Source organism: Equus caballus, chromosome 9 (genome assembly GCF_041296265.1).
Source record: "Equus caballus isolate H_3958 breed thoroughbred chromosome 9, TB-T2T, whole genome shotgun sequence".
NCBI classification, from domain to species: Eukaryota; Metazoa; Chordata; class Mammalia; order Perissodactyla; family Equidae; genus Equus; species Equus caballus.
Genome location: NC_091692.1, coordinates 12552547 through 12574042, shown reverse-complemented (window position 1 = coordinate 12574042; position 21496 = coordinate 12552547). Strand labels below are relative to the sequence as shown.

Sequence of the window (21496 nt, the reverse complement as noted above, 5' to 3'; positions counted from 1 at the left end):
TTTAATACCTAATCAAAAGAAGCAAAAACTGAAATTTATAGACTATTAAAAGATCCAGCAAGAAAGCCATTCTCTTTCTCGTGTAAAATTCTTCTAATCTGATCATCTGTAACCTGACAATTTTGGATTTAAGCAACATCCACAAACACAATCTTGTTTGTCCATTAAAAAAATGTGATAAACATCACCCTATAGATATGCAATCCCATAATTTTCTAGATGTGAAATTAAGGCCCAGTAACCCAGTGACTTAAGATCACAATGATTAGGCATACAAAATCTTGGCACAAATATGACTGGCCTGGAATTAAACCAGATTTATATATTGCAAATAAAACACTACATATATAAAATCAATGCCATCTATTGATATCCAGATCTTAAGTGTTTTATCAAACTTAGATATAATCAATCAGAAGCTCAACTTAGCATTGCTAAGTCTGGATACATCCAAGCTTTGTTAATTTGCATAAAACTTCCTCTATATAGATAGGAATTACTAGAGTTAGTTTAAACACTCTTCTATCTTTAAAAATTATCCCTTAAGTTTAACCAAACAAAAATTGAATTGTCATTCAATCATATGGCAAGATGTCCTGAAACAAACTTTCATGAATCCTTAGAGAAAGAGAAACTTAAGGCTAAAAAGATCAAACACCAAGTGTTCATCAAACCTTTGAGTCAGTAGAGCCTTTATTAACATGCAAGTATCATGTACCGCAAGATACACAGGTTTTTCTAATCTTTCAGTTCTATTTCAATATTTTAAACTTAAGGTTACTTCTGGATCTAACACATAAAGTAACCTACTAAAATTGGTCAAAGTTAAACTTTATTCTAGCTATCACCTTGACCTTTAAGATCATTTAGGTTTATAATTGGCATTATTTGTCGCCCAATAGCAGAATATAATTCTTGTACTTGGTAATTTTCTATACTAAAATATGTACCAGTATGTCTTAAGAAGTTACTAAAATATATGCAATTAACATTTATATTTAACTGCTTTCAGTAAGCTGGAAAGTATAATGTTAGGTCTTCTAAGAGGAAAAATTACTTTTATAGATCTTGGTTATTTATGGTTTTTGCAGTTTCCAGAAAAACTAGTCCATATTGAGCTAGTCTTAAAGAACTAAGCTGAACACTTAAGTTTATAGAACCTACAACTTTCTTTTACAACTAAGAGAGAGAATAATGAACTGAACTCCAGCGCTCCTTTCCCATGCCTCAGCAGAGACGCTCTGTCATAGTTTTTCAAATTTTTTTGTCTGCTTAGTATAAAAGCTGAATGAGCTCCTTATAAGGTTGATTTCAGTAGAAGACCCACAGATTATGACTATCATATTTATTGGGACATATTTTAATTAACAGAAGATAACTCATATACTATATCAAAGTGCATTATAAGATTTGCACTGCATCTCTCCACGTTTTCCATGTTTTATAACATTTCAGTTGGATGGAGGAAGACTGGAATAGTTCAGAAAAATCTAGCTTTTAATATAAGGATAAAGTTCATAGCGAGTCTTTTAAAACATATTTAAATAATAAGTGTAATCACAACAAGGGACTATGTAAGAAGAATGAATATTGCAAAGGACTTTATAGTCAAGGAAAGTACAGTACTTTGGATTGGCCACAATGCACAAAGCACATGAAATTAAAGTCACGTAGTTTACTTGTTGATCACGTGGCTACAGTTCAAAAAGTCACTGCTCCAAAAGCTGTACCTAGTAATCTTCCAAAATTGCTTTTAAATAAAGTTCTTAAATTGTAGCAATAAACAAAAAGACAAGATACACTTAAACAATACTGCAATTTATCAAAAGACACATAAGAAATTTTAACTCTTATGTCTTTGACAGTTATAAAAATCAATATTTTGGCTAAGTTATAAACATGTTTATAATGCAATTATTTGCATAACTCTATTAATGCTAAAGACGGCTATAAGATCAGAATAGGTTTTTTAAAAAAACACTAAAAACATAAAAATACATAGCCCCATTATTTACCTGTAGAACGTGTTCATGTATGCCTAAATTTCAGCATTTACTATATCACTACTGCCCTAATTTTAAAAATCACATCCAAAGGATAAGGCAAAACCACCTACGAATTGGCATATTTGTTTATTTTTCAATTTGTGAAAATGTCCTTAATTTGTTGATGTAGCAAAGAAATTTCAACTCTGATTGCTATGCAAAAGAAAAGAAGATAATCTGCTTTGCAATGAACTTTAAAGTTCAATTGCACACAGGCAACATGCTATATATGAAAAAATTACTAACTGAACTACAGGTATTAAATACTGAAAAAAGTTAACAGTTTATTATAATTTATTTTATTTAACAATCTAGGAAGTTCGCAGCCATCAGCAGTTCCAGTGCAATTTCAGGTGCAATTGGGAATTCAGGAATCTCCGTGGAGCTGTTAGTGTAGCGAACCTTGTAGGTAAAATACATGCATACTTTTGACAACACATGTGAAGGGATCTCTCTAAAATTGACTTCATTAGTCTCGTTCTCAGCAAACTGACCTGTAAAACAAAAGGAGTATTTTTGTTATGGGCTGAACTTGTTCCTCCAAAATTCATATGCTGAAGTCCTAACCCCCAGCACTTCAGAATATGACTGTATTTGGAGATAGTTTTTTTTTTTAATATTTAGGAAACATTTTAAAAATATGGAGTGCTTCACGAATCTGCATATCATCCTTGTGCAGGGGCCATGCTAATCTTGTGTGTAATCACTCCAATTTTAGCGTATGTGCTGCCAAAGTGAGCATAGAGATAGGGTCTTTAAAGAGGTCATTAAGGCAAAACAGGCTATTAGGGGCCCTAATCCAACCTGACTGGTGTCCTAATAAGAGGAGATTAGGTCACAGACACACAGAGGGAAGACAATGTGAAGACACATTGGGAGAAGACAGCCTTCTACAAGGCAAGGAGAGAAGAAGCCAACCTTGCCAACATCTTGACCTTGAATTTCTACCCTCCACAATTGCGAGAAAATACATTTCTGGTGTTTAAATCACCCAGTCTAAGGTACTTTTGTTATGGCAGCCAGAGAAAACTAACACAATGTGAAAAGAAAAACTCGAACTAGCATAAAACAAAATATCTAACTCTGATTTCTGAGTATAAACACAAAAAAATCTTTATTAAGATAGCATTTGAGATTCATCAAGAGTGAACTTAGGGGCTGGCCTGGTGGTGCAGCGGTTAAGTGCGCACGTTCTGCTTCAGCAGCCTGGGGTTTGATGGTTTGGATCCCGGGTGTGGCCATGGCACAGCTTGGCACACCATGCTGTGGTAGGCGTCCCACATATAAAGTAGAGGAAGATGGGCACGGATGTTAGCTCAGGGCCAGTCTTCCTCAGCAAAAAGAGGAGGATTGGCAGCAGTTAGCTCAGGGCTAATCTTCCCCCCCAAAAAAGAGTGAACTTAAAAATTCTAATTCTCTCCCAGAAGTTTGGACACCTAAGTAGCTTTTCCTAAGAATCCTGGTGGCATGATTACTGAAGGGTGAGTAGGACATAAAAAAGCCAAATCTTTTAGAAGATTCAGTCTAGGGAATCAAGTCTTTATGGATCATTAGGAGTCCTGTGCTATACTCAATTGCGATGTAAAAATAACTAAGTAAATCCATTATTTCTCTTTAGTTTTCAGAAATATGATCATGTTAATGAGATCTCCTCATAAGCTACTTCCCTTTGTTTAATAACACTGCATAAACTGGTTTTAGTGATCTCTCAAAATTTCCTTAGCTATATAAAGTTTATATCATTTAGTCTTGTGTATAGGGACAAGATATTTTCTTAGCAGTCTAGCACTAGCAGCAGTGTGTACTGAATGTAAAAGGCAGAAAACTATACTTTCTGAGAATGTAATAGTTTAAAAATTTTCTAATAATTGTCTATTGGTTGGGGCAGGGTGGGGTGAAAGGTGAGCAGGATTCAGCAAATAATTCATAACAATAAGGTAAATTTTGGTTTGCCAATAACTAAACCTCACTTTATTGAATATATGTATCAGATATTACTAATAGGCACTTATTAAGCCTTTGATACTAGACAAACATTAGTGGCTTTTTTTGTTTTGAGGTGAAATTCATATATCATAAAATTAACCATTTTAAGGTGTACAATTCAGTGTACATTCACAATGTTTTGCAACCACCCCCTCTATCTAGTTTCAAAACACTCTCATCACCCCAAAATAAAACCCAGCACCCTTTAAGTAATTACTCCCCATTTCTCCACCCCCAGCCTCTGGCAAACACCAATGTACTAATGGGATCATTCAACATGCTACCTTTCTGTGCCTGGCTTTTCACTTAGCATGTTCTGAAGGGGTATGAAGGTGCATGTTGTAACATGTACCAGTACTTCCTTTTTATGCAAACATTAGTTTTGGGCTGAAAGCCTGGTGCTTCAAACATAAACCTCTTGTTTTAAATTAAAGGAGGCCAAGATTACAAAAAGCAAAATCCTTGAATCTTAATTTTTAATTAAAATTTTGTTGGCATCCCTGATTTTTTTTCCTACAGTACCTCCTGTCTAGTAGAAAAGTCTAAAAGCTATTCAACCCAGGAGTAATGAGTACTGCTAGCACCCAGACTAGGGTCCCTAACTACCTTTTTCCGTTAAAAGCAAACAAAGTTCTTTGGAAAAAATGGCTGTTTTCAAGATTGGGGAATAATGTACAAAAGAAGCCTAAGAAATCTTGTTATTACAGAAAGTAGTATAACTATGCCAGCCCTGGTGGTCTAGTGGTTAAGATTCGCCGCTCTCGCTTCTGTGGTCCAGGTTTGTTCCCCGGTCAGGGACCCACAGCACCCATCTGCTGGTTCTCATACCGTGGTGGCTGCGTGTTGCTGAAAGCTATGCCACCAGTATTTCAAATACCAGCAGGGTCACCCAGGGTGGACAGGTTTAGCAGAGCTTCCAGACTAACAGACTAGGAAGAAGGACCTGGCCAAGCACCTCTGAAAAAACTGGCCATGAAAACCCTAAGCCCTGCAGCAGAGCACTGTGTGATACAGAGCTGGAAGGTGAAAGGATGGCGCAAAAGACCAGGCAGGGTTCTGCTCTGCTGTCCACAGGGCGCCGGAGTCAGGACCAACTCCATGGCACGAACAACAACAACAAAGCATGACTATCCGAGGCTAAGGAGTCATATCAAAGGACACAGCAGCCAACCTGATGTGCTTCCTTCTGGCATAAACATGGAGAAACAGAGCAATCTGAGCATCAGTAAGAATGCCTGCACCGCAGTGAAAAACATCAAATATAAACAGGTCATGAGTCAATAATGCTATGCAAAAAAACCAGACAAAAAATAAAACAAACACTATTTACTACACTCTTTATTACTGGAAGGTGCTGTCATTACTCTGAAAAATTATACATAAAGGGAAAAAAGCAAGCATTTATCTTTGCTTTTCTGTACAGACTGTATTTCAGGGTAACCAAATAGATCTTTTTAGGAAAACTCTAATAAATGCAGAAGAAATTACAGAGTTAGAAAAATCACTGTTTTGTAATTCCAAATGAAGTAAATCTCAGCAATAATCACAATGAATGCTAAAACCATTATATGAAAGTCTGACTGGGGAACTGTTTATGGATGAATCAGCTTGATAACCCTGGAACCTACTAATCAATCTTGACATTGCTAAAAGATATGACAGAATTTAAGAATACAATAGGACCACCTATAGAGTACTCTTGTCTAGAAAAATGAACTGGATTCTAATCAAGCCTCTAGAGTTCTAACTATGAGTTTGTAAGATGAAATACTAAGTCTAATCCGGATGTGGACATTATACAAATAAGCTTGTTTCTCTGTAAAACTGATGATCTGCAAAAAAGGGAGGGTACGGGGGCTGTCATAGATTCTGCAAGTGAAACGACTCAATGCAAGGTATTTGCTTGAAATACTCAAAAAAATAAAATAGGGTAACAGACGAAACAAGATTGGCAAAATGTTGCTAACTATTAAAGCTGGTTGATGGCTATATGGAGGTGATTATACTATTCTCTCTACTTCCGTGTATGTTTTAAAATCTCCACAGTAAAAAACGTAGAAAAGGAATTGCAAAGGACCCCAAACAGCCAAAAACACTTTGAAAAAGACAAAGTTGGAGGCCTCTCACTTCCCAATTTCAAAACTTACTACAAAGCTACAGTAATCAAAATAGTGTGGTACTGGCATAAGGATAGACATATAGATCAATGAAAGATAACTGAGAGTCCAGAAATAAACCCACACATCTATGGTCAACTGATTTTCAACAAGAGTGCCCAGACTGTACAACGGGGGAAAGAATGGTCTCTTCAACAAATGGTACTGGGATGTCCACACGCAAAAGAATGAAGCCGAATCATTATCTCACACCATATATAAAAATAACTTAAAATCAAAGACTTAAATGTAAGAGCTAAAACCACAGGACTCATAAGAAAACAAAGGGGCAAATCTTCATTACCATTGGCTTTGGCAATGGATTTTTAGAGAGGACTCCAAAAAATACAAACAACAAAAAGGAAAATAAATTGGACTTCATTAAAATAAAAAGCTTCTGTGCATCAAGACACTATCAAGGAAAGACAACCCACAGAATGGGAGATAATATTTGCAAATCATATATCTGATAAGAGTCTAATATCTAGAATTTATAAACAGCTCTTACAACTCAACAACAAAAAGACAAATGACCCAATAACAAACGGGCAATGGACTTGAATAAACATTTCTTCCCAAAAGATATACAAATGATCAGCAAGCACACAAAGAGATGTTCAATATCATTAATCATCAGGGAAATGCTAATCAAAACCACAAGGAGATACCACTTGACACACATTAGGATGACAGAATTAAAAAAATGAAAAATAACAAGTGTCAGTGAGGATGTGGGGAAACTGGAACCCTCATACATTGCTGGTAGGAATGTAAAATGGTTCAGCCACTGTGCAAACAGTTCAGCATTTCCTCCAAATGTTAATACAGAATTACCTTATACTTCAGCAATTTGAATCTTGAAAACTTTTTTCTTTGAAGTAAGAAAAATTACCTCAAAGAAGAAGAAGAAGAAAAGAATATTTAAGAATAGCTATCTGGGAGGTGGTAACTTCTACTGAAAAACTTTACATGTAACCAGGAGCACAAATCACCAGTCCTTCCGTGGTTAAGAAATTGACCATGGAAACCAATGCAGGGAAATGATCCTTCCTATTACAAAATAATCAATTCAGTCTTATTGAAACTGGGGTAAATAAGTGAAAACAGGAAATAGCAGAAACTAATTTTTTTCTTTTTGTGAGGAAGATTGGCCCTGAGCTAACATCTGCTGCCAATCTTCCTCTTTTTGCTTGAGGAAGATTGTCACTGAGCTAACATCCTTGCCAATCTTCCTCTATTTTATGTGAGATGCCACCACAGCGTGGCTTGACAAGTGATGCTAGGTCCATGCCTGGGATCTGAACATCTGAACCCTGGGCTGCCAAAGCAGAGTGCATGAACTTAACCACTATGCCGTTGGGCTGGCCCCAAGAAACTAATTTTTTTTCCAATGCAAAATAATCGTGCAATGATGTTATTAGAACAGTTACTGTCTCTCTCTCTTTTAATGTTATGAGTCATTTAATTCAACTGAAAAACTTACAACACAACTTAAAAACACATCCATCAAATATTAAAAGTGAACCTATACTAAGAGAAATTAAACAAATGTACCTACCTGGGCCACTCAACATGGCTTTGATTGTTCCTGATGTTAGTGCGTGTTCTCTTTTTACAATAAATTCATGGCCATCAGAGGATATCAATTTGACATACATGGCATCAGGGCCTTCACAGCCACCATAGGTTTTCTCCTCTCCATCTAAAGTAAAGTAAGTAGTAAAATGACTTTTGAATCACAAAACTTATTAAAAACAAACAGGTTTACCAAGATTAATATTTGAGGAAGTCAGACCAGAGACGCTTCTGGAGGGTAATAGTCGCTATGATTTTGAAGGTTTTAACTTCTTGTTCTATTATTCTCTAAACATTTTCCAGCATCAGAATAAACTCTACATTCAAGAATGTTACTCTAGATGAAAATTTACCAGTATTTTTCAAAGAAGTATTAACAGTTTTTCTGTGACCACAGGAGCACATTCAAATCTGAAGACAAAGAAAAAATATTCAAATAGTAAAACTTTAATCCTATCACCTGAAATACTAATTTTTCAAATAAGATGCATAGTGTGTTTATGAATGAATGTTTATATGCCACATGAGCTCAACTTCTTCGGACAAGCCCCAAATTCTAAAAGTTAGGGCTTCCTTTACTCAGCATTTACTCTTGACCCATAAAAATACTGATCAAAAACATTTTATTGCCCTGTTTAAATTATCACATGATTGACGTAACGAATATAAACAAATATCAGTCTTTAAAAATTCAAAGGAGAGGGGCTGGCCCCATGGCCGAGTGGTTAAGTTTGCACGCTCTGCTGCAGGTGGCCTAGTGTTTCGTTGGTTCGAATCCTGGGCGTGGACATGGCACTGCTCATCAAACCACGTTGAGGCAGTGTCCCACATGCCACAACTAGAAGGACCCACAACAAAGAATATACAGCTATGTACCGGGGGGCTTTGGGGAGAAAAAGAAAAAAAAAATTCAAAGGAGAAGTGAGAAGAAAGAGTGTGAAGATGCGACTCTGCTACCAGCTACCTGCGTTGCCACCATGCTGGCTTCAGACAGCAGCTAGCTCAATATAACTTCTTTGTGGGGTATATATATATCTGCACATCCCTTTAAGGTCTTTTCTCATATGTAACTTCTACATTTTGTCCTGACAGGATTTTAATTTTTATGATTACCAATAGCTGAAAAAAAAGGTGTCTTACTAAAAATTGAGGAAGTCCTAGAAAGGAAAAGTACAAAGGACGAAGCTGAAGTATCGTTCAGCTACAAATCCATTTACTTGTTCATTTGTTAATAGTTAATTTAGAAATCCTAGAACTGAGGTTAATAAATATCAATATCACTTATGTACTACTGATGCTAAAAATGTTTAATCTGAATCTAATCAGGAGGAAACACTCAGACAAATCTAAATTAAAAATTGCCACGACAGACCTCACCTGTCACCACCCCAAAGGCAGGGAACTGTTTAAAGGAGACTAAAGAGACAAATTACTGCAACAAGCGATCCTTGATTGGATCCTGAATTTTCTTCTTCCTCTATGAGAATGATAGTTCTTCCCATTCAAAAGTGTATTTGCTCCTTCCTTAATGTAACTCTTATCAGAAGTCACAATAAATACAAGTTTCATCTTTTACCCCAGTTTTATTGACATATAATTGATATACATCACTGTGTAACCCTAAGGTGTACCGCATAATGATTTGACTTATATATATTGTGAAATGATTGCTACAATTTTAGATAGCATCCACCATCTAATATAGATACAACAAAAATAGAAAGCAAAAAAAGAAAAAAATTTTTTTGTGATGAGAACTTAGGCTTTATTGCTCTCTCAATAACTTTCACGTACATCCTACAGCAGCGTTAACTACAGTCGTCATGCTGCACGTTACTCCTCAGTATGTATTTATCTCGGAACTGGAAGTGTGCCCCTTGACCCTTTCTCCAATTTCCCTCCCCCCCACCGGCATCCTGGATTTAAAATAATAAATCTGCTGCAAAGAACACTATTGAAACAACTGGAAACCTTCAACATGGACTGAATTAGAAGATGCACGCTGAAGTATTTAGCTGTGGAGTGCTATATGAACAACTAAATCTTAAATGGCACAGAAGAAAAGCATTTATGTAAGTGTGTGTATGTGGGTACATAAACACACACATACAGACACACACACGCATACATACACACAGGGAAAGCAAAATGCTAACAATTGGTGAAGGCTATGTAGTGTATTATTCTTGCAATTTTTCATAAAAAGCTGGAGGACTCATAAAGATGCAAGTAACTTCTAAATCATAGACTATTCAAGCATATAGATTTTTAGCAGTTTTTGCCAACTTCTGAGAACAAAAATAAAATTATCAATTATTTAAGTTTATACTCAGTATTTTTTGCAAGCTAAACCATTTTATATGTCTCTTAGGAAAGTTTCCAATTTCTTAAGGTATAATACAATAATTAGGAATCATGAGTTTAGGAATGTGAGATTAGGAATCACAAATTATATTTGGCACAATAATGTTACACACCTGCCTTTCAGGAATAAATAGTAAACATAACCTGTTAGTTTAAACAACTAATTTCAGTCTACTTTGACCATTTTCTTACTTGCATTCACTGATGTCAAAGGCTTATCTTTGAGAAGAAAAACCAGCTTCTACTAGTTGAAATATGAAATTACTTTTATATAACTCACCCATTATGTTCTTATGAAATTCTACTTCGTTTCCACAGGAACTTAGGAGTTTCCTGAAAATATAACAATGCTGTATTAAGATTAACACTGGAATGGACGTATTTCCACCCACTGTTACTTCATGGAGTCCTCGGTGTTACAAGTTTAAGGACTCCCTCTCTCAGCTATGCAAGAGTTTCCCAGCCACCACAAGACACAGTATCAAGTTTCCGAACATCTGAGAAAAGATGACCACCTCTACGATAGTAAAGGCTAACCACAAATTTGTTCCTTTTTTCCCCCTTTAAGGTATTCAGACAACAGTTTAAAAATATAGACGTTGCTCCTTAGGACCTGAATTGAACTTGAAGGAGATCATTGGCTTTAATCATCTTGTATACTGTATCTGCTAGATATCAGTAGACACTGAAACAAATATTTGCTGAATGAATGACAACATGATGAATCCAAGCAAATGAAGCTTTCATGAGAATCAAAAAGGTAAGCCTTGCCCTCTTTGACATTATTGTGCACATCTACAGAACATTTTACGGTGCCATCCCTTCTGCATATAGGCTACCAAAGTTCTGAAATTTAACAACGAAGTGGTAAATAATCCATAATTTTTAAAATCATAAATTTTACAAAATAAGATGACTGTTAAAGGGAAAGGGCTAATGTTTTCAGTAATTTGTATTTTAACAGCATTTCCTCAAAGGAGGATTTTATTTATACCAGTATTATGTTTTATGTCATTATCAGGAAAACAGCATATCCTACTTATCCTATTCTCTAAGAAATTCCTGACCAATATTTTAATTCTAGCCTTTAGGGAAGGGTCAAGAAAACGAACCATAACATTTTAGAGCAAGAGAGGAGTTTGCAAGTAACTATGTAATCTCTCACCCTAAGAAATGATAACATCATTGATGTACAGAAGGGCCGAATGATTTGTTCCGGGTAGCAGAGTGGGAGTAGAAATTGAATCTATCTGTCAGTCTAGAACACCTGCTAAGCATTGGAGGGAGATACTATTTAAAGTACTATTTCTGAAGTGAGATAGAGGAGCAGGGGTGATAGAACATTATTACCCAAAATTTGAGGGCCTAGTAAGTGGTAAACGCACTATACGCCATACATTATCTTAGTTTAAAACAACACTTCCACAAGGGGATTATTATTCCCATTTTAGACCTGAGGAAACACCAAGAGGCTGCTACCTGCTCAACGCTTCTACCGCTGAAGTGGCAGCAGAAGATTTAAACCTACGTAGGCTTCCTTTACAGCCCATATTCCCCTCCATTATTCCACACTGCCATGGTGAAAAATTCTGGCTCCTGTTAAAACTTCTTTTCCACTACTGCTGAGAGCTGCTGATATAAATCCTTAAATAGTTGTCTAAAATTTAAAAACAGTACTATGTCATTTTATGATAATAGTAGGTAATTAAAAAATTCTTCAGTGATTATTATTTTCTCCTGTTCATACTGTTTTGTAGTCATTCTTCTAAAAAGACAAAATAGGAAAAAATGCTAGAAAAGCTATAACAAGAACCAAGTGCTAACTTTCCTATCTGGAAAATCTCCAGAGCAAAACATCTAGGATGTTTACTTAACTAGCAGTAGCTAAGCAACCACGCAAAGTCACATCTCAGAAGCTCTCTGGGTAGCAACAGTTTCTCTACCGACTTCTTAATATAGTAAATCAGTTCCACCATTTATACAAGGGGTGGGGGTGGGGGCGGGTAGAGAGATGCCCCATCACTAACAAAGTGTTAAATCAACATTAACAGTGAAGAGTTCATCCTAATTCCTAGGTAGAAGTTAAACATATTTGAAATATCATTAAATTTAGATTTAACCCACAAATTACTTAGAGAATCTAAGTTTGAGTAACAAAATCTCAGCGTGACATCTGCACATTTATTCTATAACCGAGCTGAGTTCTAGAAATGTAAATTCGGTAGGGAAAAGCAAGGTCCCTTAGGTTGAGGGGCAGCGGCTTGAGAGTAGCTTTAGGCAGAAGATACATCATCAGCAAAGGCCTGAGATGTCACTAGGGTTTTAGCGTTAGATATAAACATTACTCTTTAATAGTTTTCTGTTTTTTGGGTAACAAATAGAAATTCTAGGTGAGCCTAGGGCCTACACCGAAATCAGTTTTGAATCTAATATAATTGAACACTGAAAAGATCTTTGCAAAGCTCATCCTTTTTTTGCTTTGAAATGTTGCCTTTATCACACAGTTCTGTCACTACACGGACTGCCAAGCTGCACATAGTCTGTCCCATCAATCAGTTTACACCTGACCGATATCCCTACTGTTTTAATTACGATAGTGTGATAAAGATGTTTTGCTGAATGGTTGGGCAAGTCCCCATTTTGTTATTACACATTTCTTGTTAAGTCTACTTTCAGTTACTTTACAGTTTCTATTATGAATGAGATCTGTTTTCCTATTATACTTTTGAAAGGTTACTGCTGGGGTTTTAAAGAAAAGCTCTAAAATTTGGGAGGTTGATCTTGTATCCTGTCATCTTCACAGAACTCTCTTATTAGTTTAATAGTTTTTCACTTGACTTGCTTGGATCACCTAAATAGATGATAGCAACAGCCACAAATCCATTCTTCGTATCTTTTTGTCTTTTCACAGTGGCTATTTACTTGGAAAAAATAAGGTTAAATGTCTAACTGACCTCACTCACAAAAATACACTGCAGACTAAAGGACCAAATGTTAAAAAACCACTGAACTCTGGAAAAATAGTAGAAGAAAAAATACAAATAGCTCAGAGACCTGTATATAAATGCTTGATCCCAACAGTAATCAGGAAAACGCCAACTAAAACATTAAAAGTTGCTAAGAATCAAGTGTTGGGGGCAGGGAAAATGGGTGATACTACATAAACGGCAGAGTAGTTTCAGAAAGCAGGCACAGGATCACCAGACGGCTAGCAGCTCTCCTTCCTGGTATCTGCTTTAGAGTAACACTCGCACTGTGTGCAAAGGCAAGGAGGAGGATACTTACTACAATGTGTGTACAAATGAAACTCTGAAAACGTCCTAAAAAATTCACCGATTAGGGAATGAGCTAAAAAAAAAAGAGTCTATCTATATTTATGAAACATTATGGGGCAGTGAAAAGGATTAAGTTGAATCTGTATGTGTAATGACATAGAAATACCACCGAGATAAACTTAATTTTTTTAAAAGCAGATTAGAATGATAGGTAGTTTGATGCCATTTATGTAAAGTAAGCAGCTTCTTGCCTATTAATTTCATGTTTTCTGCAGATAAATAAAATGTATAAAAATACATGTTCAAAACTATAAATAACTAGAAAACTGTGATTTAAAATAGATTTTTATAAAGAAACAAGTGTGTAGAACCAAGCAGCTCATGAAGTGAACAATGGTCACTCTGCCTGACAATTAGTTTTTAACTGTATGTAAGAATATAACTAATTTGGAAAACAAAATAAATTACATTAACAAAAGATTATTTAATTTTCAGGCCTATTTGAAGAGGCAAGAAGAGAGGCTTTGGCCACATAATATAAATTGACAGAAGTTAGGATGCAATTCCAATTTGTAATAAGACATCAAAATATCCTGCCTAGAATGTGCCTGTAGTGTCACTGAATTTACATCTCTTCAGACGAGTTAAAAGTCTCATTCTGGCTTACTCAACATATAACAATGCTCCTATATTTAATTCTTGCATAGGTATTCTTAATACTTTCAGCAAACAGAGCCCCTTCCCCATTTTTTCCTCCATTGTGGAATTTATAGTTTTCTTCTCTAGTAGATACAAGTGGTTCACAGCTGCCTTGGAAGTGTGTCTTTTTGGATATATTTTGTGTCCCCGACTAGCTGTAACCTTCGACAAGGCAGGGAGGTCCTCACTACGACCCCACATATCCAGCACAATGGTAATGTGGTAATGTTAACAAAGTGAAGCTTCACACAAAAATGTATCTGCCAGACATAGTTAGTGTTATCCTGAGCTTTCTAACAGAATAAAGTTATTCAATGGCACAATGCTTTTGACCAAAACTGATTCTTTTCATGTTTTTCCCTTGATGTTGGAATTTAATAAACTTTGAACTTTTAGACAACCATGATGAAAACTGCTCTTTCTAGGAAACATCTATTTAAGATTATTGAAATATTTTGGGTTATAGAGAGGGGAGGGAATGACTACTAAAGGAGATGGTATTCCATTTTTCACAACAGAATTTACTCAATCTGAATTCTAATTCTTAAAGCATTTTTGTTTTAAAGACTGGCAGGACATAGTCACACTTTATGAAACTGTGATAACCAAAACATCAGTCTCACAATTTGGTACCATATATTATTAATTATAATTGCAAGGGTATGAAACATGTATTTCCGTACACGATTCCTGCAATTTCAAGTTACCAGAACTAACTCTTTTAGTCATCCGATCATTTTAAGTATTTGATAATGTCCTCCAACCTTCTAGGGTTACAACTTGCTCCCATACATCCCTGAGTTTCAAAACAACTTTCATTCTCAGTGGCAGAGCACAGGAAGTCAGAGGGACGTTCTTTACTTTTACTAACAGTCTGTTAGATCATTTAAAGTCAAAGCACTGACCTCAGTTTTCAATCTGTTTCTGATGGCTAACAATCAGTAACAGCCTAATTGTTGTCCCAAATGGTCAAGTTTTCACTACTAAAATAACGACTCATCTAATAATACCCAGTAATCAACTGTATTATAAAAATACCTCAGCAGCAAAACCTTGGTTTCTAGTAAACGCCCTCACAATGCCAATTCTATGATCTGCTTGTCAGGAAGCGCAGGCCTTTAGGAATTATGACTAGAAGAAATCTCTCCAACATTTAAGGACCCTATTTTAGACTGGCCACAAACGATCAATCAGAACTATTACGTAGGGTGGTGAGGACCACAACAGACAATCGTCACTGTGATGTTAAGTGGTCCCCAGATCCATTGGGAATGATGGTTCTAGGTTACTTACGTTTTGGTAAGTTATAGCTGTTTCATATCAAATTACAAGTGGCAAAAATGATAAACATGACTTTACTCCTTACACTGGAAAGGAAGAGTAAGTGAATCAAAGCATACAGCTAGAAATGAAAATCTCTTCAACAAATTAACCTGGAAGAACTGGGTATCTATATGGAAGACAAGAGCCTCACTCACACCTTACATCACATACAAAAATCTATTTGAAACAGTTCATAGAGGTAAACCTAAAAGGTAAAATAACAAAACCACTAGAAGAAAACACAGACTATGTTCATGACATCAGTTCATTTCTATGTTCATTTCTTAAACAAGAAACAGAACGAACAAATCATAAAAGAAAAAATCAATAAATAGGATTCCATCAAAATAAAAAACTTCTGCTCACCAAAAAACATGAAGAAAATGAAAAGGCAAGCCATAAACGGGGAGAAAATATTCTCAGCACAAATCTGATAAAGGATTTGTATCCAGAGTAAATTAAAAAGCTTAACACTAAGTGTTGGAGAGGATATGGAGCAAATGAGCTCTCCTAGACTGCGATGGGAACAGAAAATGGCACAGTCACTTTGGAAAAGTGTCTGGCAGTTTCTTAAAAAAGTCAAACATGCCTCTATCTTATGACACAGTAATTCCATTTCTAGGTATTTATCCAAGAAATAATCTTTTACAAAAAAACTTTAACAAAAACGCTCACAGAAGCTTTATTCACAAATAAATGGGAAACTACCCAGATGACACACAAGTGGTGATATATTCATACAAAGGAATTCTATTTACAACAAGAGGGATGATTTACTGATACACAAGGCATGGATGAACACAGCAAATATTACAGTGAGTACGAAAAGCCAAAGAAAAAGTACATACTTTATTATTTTATTTACATAAAATTCTAGGACAGGCAAAACTAACTTATGGTGCTAGATCAGGGGCTGCTTCTGGTGGAGGAGTGATCAGGAAGGAGCATGAGGCAACTTGCTAGAGTGATAAAACTGTTGAGTCCTGATAACCATTTGTGAAAACTAAATGGTACACTTACAATTTCACAGTATGTTAATTACTCCTCAATTTTATAAAAATAAGACTAGAGTAAGATTTTTCAAAATTTTATTGGTGGTTTTTGTTAAATTACGTATCTTTTACTCAAAAGATATCATCAATCTAGATGGTTTTCTGCCTGATTAACCTTTCAGAAGATACTTGAACTGATAATAAAATCAACCCCAATTCTCTGGATATGCAGATGTTGACAGAGGGGGAAGTAGGAGTTTGGCAGTCCCAAAGAAAGTAAATCTGAGACTATGAATCTGTTAAGTAAACAGCCATAAAAAGAAAGCAGCTTTTGATGTGGGTCTCAACAGATGGAGGGGGTTTTACTAGGCCAAACTGGAAGGAGGGCTGTCCAGGCAAAGCAAAGAAAATGAGTCAAGGGTGTGTGTCAGGGCTGGTATACAGAGGAACTTAGTGTCATTCGCAGTCCACACCAGAATTTCTACTCTTCCCACTTCTATCTCGAGACCTAGATGGGTTAAGTGATGACTTCTGTTTCTTCAACTCCCAAATGAGGAAATTTGGCTAAATTGTGTCTAAAAGTCCCTTCCAGCTCTACTATTTCACAACTGAATCCATCTGAAATTCATACTCCCTCTACAACAAATGCCTTTAACTCCCAACTTCCTATCAGCATTAACCAGAGCGGCTCCCCCACACAGCACAGAACTTAAGGGCTCCAGAGGACTGTGTGTTCCTACCAAGTCTGTCTGCCTCACTCCTGCAACCTACCTCGTCTCCCTCCCTCTTAGTGATCTTCGAATTCCTTTGTTCTGGCTTAAAAAGTATGAGCAAATACTCCCACTATGTAGTATGTATCTAATTATAGATTCTCTGTATCACAAAGTAACTACAAAGAACCTTTAGAACGATGGGCTAAAAATAAACACAAAAAACAAATATAAAATAAGTTCTGACCCTGCCTCATGCCACCGCTAAGCATTCATCAGGGCAGGCACTACAGTCTCACAGTCCTTATACCATTAACTCCTGCCCTCTCCTCTGATGTAGCTACCCATCCAAATCCTAATCCTGGCCAAACTCAATTCTCTGCCTGGCTCAGGCCTCAACCAAAGAACTGAATGTGGTGGAGAAAAGACACAACCATCTTGCGTGGTCTCAACTTCAAAGGTATGACCACACACTTTAAATAGGCACTTGGCCTTATAGTGATCCTCTGAGTGGACTGGCTTTCCTCCTCTGAGAAAATGTACAGCTTCTCCTCAACTTCCAACACCCTTCTCCTCCCTGCCTTGACAACTTCACTTACTTCACCACGAAAACAGAACCAATCACTGCAGTTGCCTTGTCTTTCCAGCTTCATCCTACCTGCCTCTTCATACCACATACTCTGTCCACCCTCCTGTTTCAAATTGAATAAAACCATCCTTTCTATCCTATGCCAACCTTTCCACTTCAGCACAGCTATCCAAGGACTGTGTCCTGCCATCAACACATCAAAATGCTGTAGCATCATCAGACGTTTGACCCACTAGTCCAAAGGGCTCTTAACAAATGTCAACCCCTTTGCTTGGTCACATGGTCAATTTTTAATCATCATCTTACTTTTAGCAGAGTTTTACAGTTGACTACTCCCTCCTTTCCAAAACATTTTCTTCCCTTAGTATGACAGATGCCACACACCCCCTGGCTTTTCTGCTTCCATCACTGTTTGCTCCTGTTCCGACCAGAGTGCTCCCATCTGCCCTCTTCTCCATTAACACTCTCTACTCGATGTCCTCCAGTCCATAGGTTTAAATATCACCTATAAAATAAGACTCTCAGATAATCTCCCTAGCTCAAATTCTCCCCTGAGCAACAGTCATGGATGTCCAACTTGCCTACGGTACCTATTCTGAGCTGTATAATAGTTACCAAACTCAGCATGTCCCATACAGAATCCCTGATTCCATTCCTCTGAAGCCAGTGCACCCTCCCCAGTCTTCCTCTTCAGTAAATGGCACTACTGTTGACCCAGAAGCTCAGGCAAAACAGTTAATTCCTCATTTTTTTTTTTTTTTTTTTTGTCCTAAGGGTGAAGGCAAGACCCATTTGGCTCGGTCTTCAAATTACATTCCAAATAAGGCCACTACCCACTAACTTTCAACCCTCCATCTCTAGCACAAGCTACCACATCTCAACTGGACTACTACAAGATTCCATAGGAGCTGGTTTCCCCATTTTCCTCCAACTTGGTCATCTGTCACAGCAACTAGTCATCAAAAGCATAAATCAGATGTCACTCTTGCACAAAATTCTCTAATGGCTTCTCATGACAGACAGAAAAAGGACTATAAAGTTCCATCTTACTTAGTCCTTACTAACCACTCTGATCTCATCTGCCACCACTCCTTTCCCTATGCTCCAGCCCCACTGGTCGTCTTAGTTTAATAGGTCAAGTTCATTCCTCTCTTAAGGTCTTCGCATTTGCAGTTACTGCTCTCTTAAAAGCTCTTCCCTCAGATTCTCTTCATCACTTAGGTCTCTTGGCAAAACATCAACTCCTCAGGAGTTGTAAATACATTACAGAATTACCATAAGGTAATGAAACTGGCATTCTCCATTTGAAATAAACATACATATTTTTTGGAATGGTAAATAGTTATCAGATAAACCTCATACTTAAGGAAAAAAATGGATAGCCATTTAAAAATTAAATGTGAACTAAAAATCATCACTGGCAATAAACACTTAATAAATATCCTTGATGACAGAGACCATAGCTGGTTCCTTGCCACTGTGTCTCCAGAATGAATGAAATCCACCGTGAACTGTGATGTTTCCACATCATGAATTGTACTAAAATGATAACGTAAATGAGATCAGGGAGTCATTTTCGTCTACTTAACAGAAAAGGAAACAACTATTTGGATATCAAAAAGCCAATCTGGCAGTTTGAAAATGAAGTTTTAAAACTCTAAAGGATTTTGGACGTTTTTCTACACCGAAGGCGAGGTGGAGTAGAAATGCTCGCGCTAATGACACGAACTCCAGTAACATGTTCCTAAAGAAGTTTTAGTTCCATACGAGAAACTCACTGGCCACTGTAGTTGACACTAGATAACCTCTTTTCAGACAACACTAGGAGATAGAAGCACGACAACTCCAAACCATCAAGTCGGGAAGAGATCGCCCGACAAGCTGCCCAGAAGGTAAACTTGCGGGGTGCTGAAGCTGGAAAGAGCGAGGGCCCTCCCCCGTGAGTAGGGACGGACTCCAAGAAAAGGACGAATCTGAGCGCACACGGAGAAAGCAAAAAGGAAAAGCGACAGGGCTGCCATGCTCCTAACTCCACCCTCCCCGCGCTCAGCCCAAAGAAGGCCCAGGCTCGCCGGCCGCCGCCCCTCCCTCAGCCCTTTTCCAAGCCCACCGAGCGGCGCCAGGAAAGGTCCCGCCGCCCTCTTCTCCCCTCCCCCAAACCAGCAGCCGAGGAGGCCCGGCGAGGTTAAGAGCTTCCGTTCCTTCCCCGCCCAAATGGGAAGGGGTGGGAAGAGGGACTGCGAGCGCGCCCAGTACGAGCCTCCCTCGGCTTTCACGCGGACCAGGAGCTCCGTCCCCACCCCAGCCCGAGACTCACTCGTCAGCCCCGCAGCCACCGCACCGGGTGCCCGCGCAGCGCCACAGCCCCTATTCCAGGGCCACCCCCCCACCCCAGCTGCCTGCCGCCGTGGGTTCCGGGGCAGTTGGAGGAATCACTTCCGCCGGGTCACAGACGCTTTTTACAACGCGCGGGAGATAGTACCTGATGAGGCGGGGACTCCCGGAGTCTGTCGCCCGCTTCCGTCTACAGGAAGTGCGCAGTGCCGCCCTCCCTCCTCCCGGAGCACCACAGGCCAGCCTGGGAGGATCGCGGTCACTGGCAAATCTCGACCAATCCGATTCTGGGCTTTCTGATTCCCAGCATGCAGCACCTACCCTCATCCGATTCCCGCAGGCAGAGCAGCCTCAAAGACGAGCTTGGTGGGGCGCGGGGTGGGGGGGTGGGGGGGTGGGGGGGTGGGGGGGGGCGGCGTCGAAGGCAGCCGTGCATCCTGGGATTTGTAGTTTCTCTGGAGTACTGTGGGTATTTGGCCAAGGCAGCACTGCATCCTGGAACTTGTAGTTTCTCACGCCATGTGTTAAGATTTTGGTACTTTTAGAGGTTGTGCCTGCCTCTCGTTTAGGGGTACCCCGCGAGGTCGGAGACTATCCGCAGACGAAAGATTGAAAAGTGGGGGTGGTATTTCTACGCTAACAAGATCGTGCTTTTTATGAAGCAGCATCTGTCTCTTGTGAAAATTTGCAGTGCTTGTTGAAGAGCATCTCAACTGCTCGTGCAATCGGCTTTCCTCATTTCCTCTCTTGCCGGTACGGTTCAGTGTTTACTGAAAACTAACCACGCCCCACCCCCACCCCCACCCCCACCCCCACCCTTCCCCTGGGGCCTTTCCTCCTCCTCCACCCCCCAACCCCCACCCCCTCCCCCCTCCCAGCCCCAGGGTTGCTCAGCTCTTTTCGATTCCGTCATCTTTCACGGAAATTCCAGGTGTCTGCCGCCAGTACTCAATTCTGAGACGATCTTTGTCACTCCACTTCCCCTCTGTCCCCATACCCTTCTCTAGCTCTCTTGCTCTGTTTCTCCACCCGCCTATCCTTTTCACTTGCTTTCCTGTGGTTAAATTCAGGCACCCTTCCAGGAACGCTGAAACAGCTAAATAAAGTTCACCCTTTGTTTACGGGACTGTGGAACGAAGGGAATTTAGGGCCCAGACTCTCACCGTTGCAAGTTGCTCAACTAGGCACTGTTGTGTAACTACGTCCACAAAGAGAAAACAGATAGAGGCGATGCAAAGTTTGTTGACCTAATTAATGACTTGCCTGAAAGACATTTTCAGTTGATTTGGCAGAGAAAAGGTATTGCTTTTTACGGACAGAGCGTCCTGTGCTAATTTTTCAAAGCCTTTGCAAAAATTATGGAAGTGTTTTGGTTGTAATGGTAGCTCAGAATAGACTTTGGAGGAGAGGCATTGGGGTGAGAAGAGGCAGCTGTGGGCCCATTTTCG

The 21496-nt window shown here is 38.5% G+C and overlaps 1 protein-coding gene, 1 long non-coding RNA gene and 1 other non-coding gene across 7 annotated transcripts in view; 1 reads left to right on the top strand and 2 right to left on the bottom strand.

Annotated features, from left to right (window-relative positions):
• LOC111774922 (uncharacterized) overlaps positions 1-14503 on the top strand; it is a 53746-nt gene extending 39243 nt beyond the window's left edge. For 2 of the 3 annotated variants that reach the window (XR_011421542.1, XR_002810248.2), the window contains 2 exons: positions 10695-10886; positions 13897-14438. This is a non-coding gene — a long non-coding RNA (uncharacterized lncRNA). Of the gene's footprint in view, positions 1-10694; positions 10887-13896 lie in introns of all 3 variants that reach the window. The other variant, XR_011421541.1, reaches the window with a different exon arrangement.
• Positions 676-20480, bottom strand: ELOC (elongin C). 3 transcript variants are annotated; one of them, XM_005613051.4, is made up of 4 exons: positions 20370-20480; positions 10407-10459; positions 7746-7889; positions 676-2539 (listed from the first exon to the last, which is right to left on the bottom strand). In XM_005613051.4, the coding sequence occupies exons 2-4, from the start codon at positions 10408-10410 to the stop codon at positions 2349-2351; spliced, it is 339 nt and encodes a 112-aa protein (XP_005613108.1). In that variant the 5' UTR covers positions 10411-10459; positions 20370-20480; the 3' UTR covers positions 676-2348. The 3 variants fall into 3 exon arrangements, with proteins under 3 accessions (XP_005613108.1, XP_003365628.2, XP_001493068.2); XM_003365580.5 differs by having other exon boundaries at positions 20197-20431; XM_001493018.7 differs by lacking the exon at positions 20370-20480 and adding an exon at positions 20032-20206.
• Positions 2680-2787, bottom strand: LOC111775108 (U6 spliceosomal RNA). Its single transcript, XR_002810610.1, has one exon. It is a non-coding gene; the product is annotated as a U6 spliceosomal RNA (small nuclear RNA).
• Positions 20481-21496: the final 1016 nt, after the last annotated feature.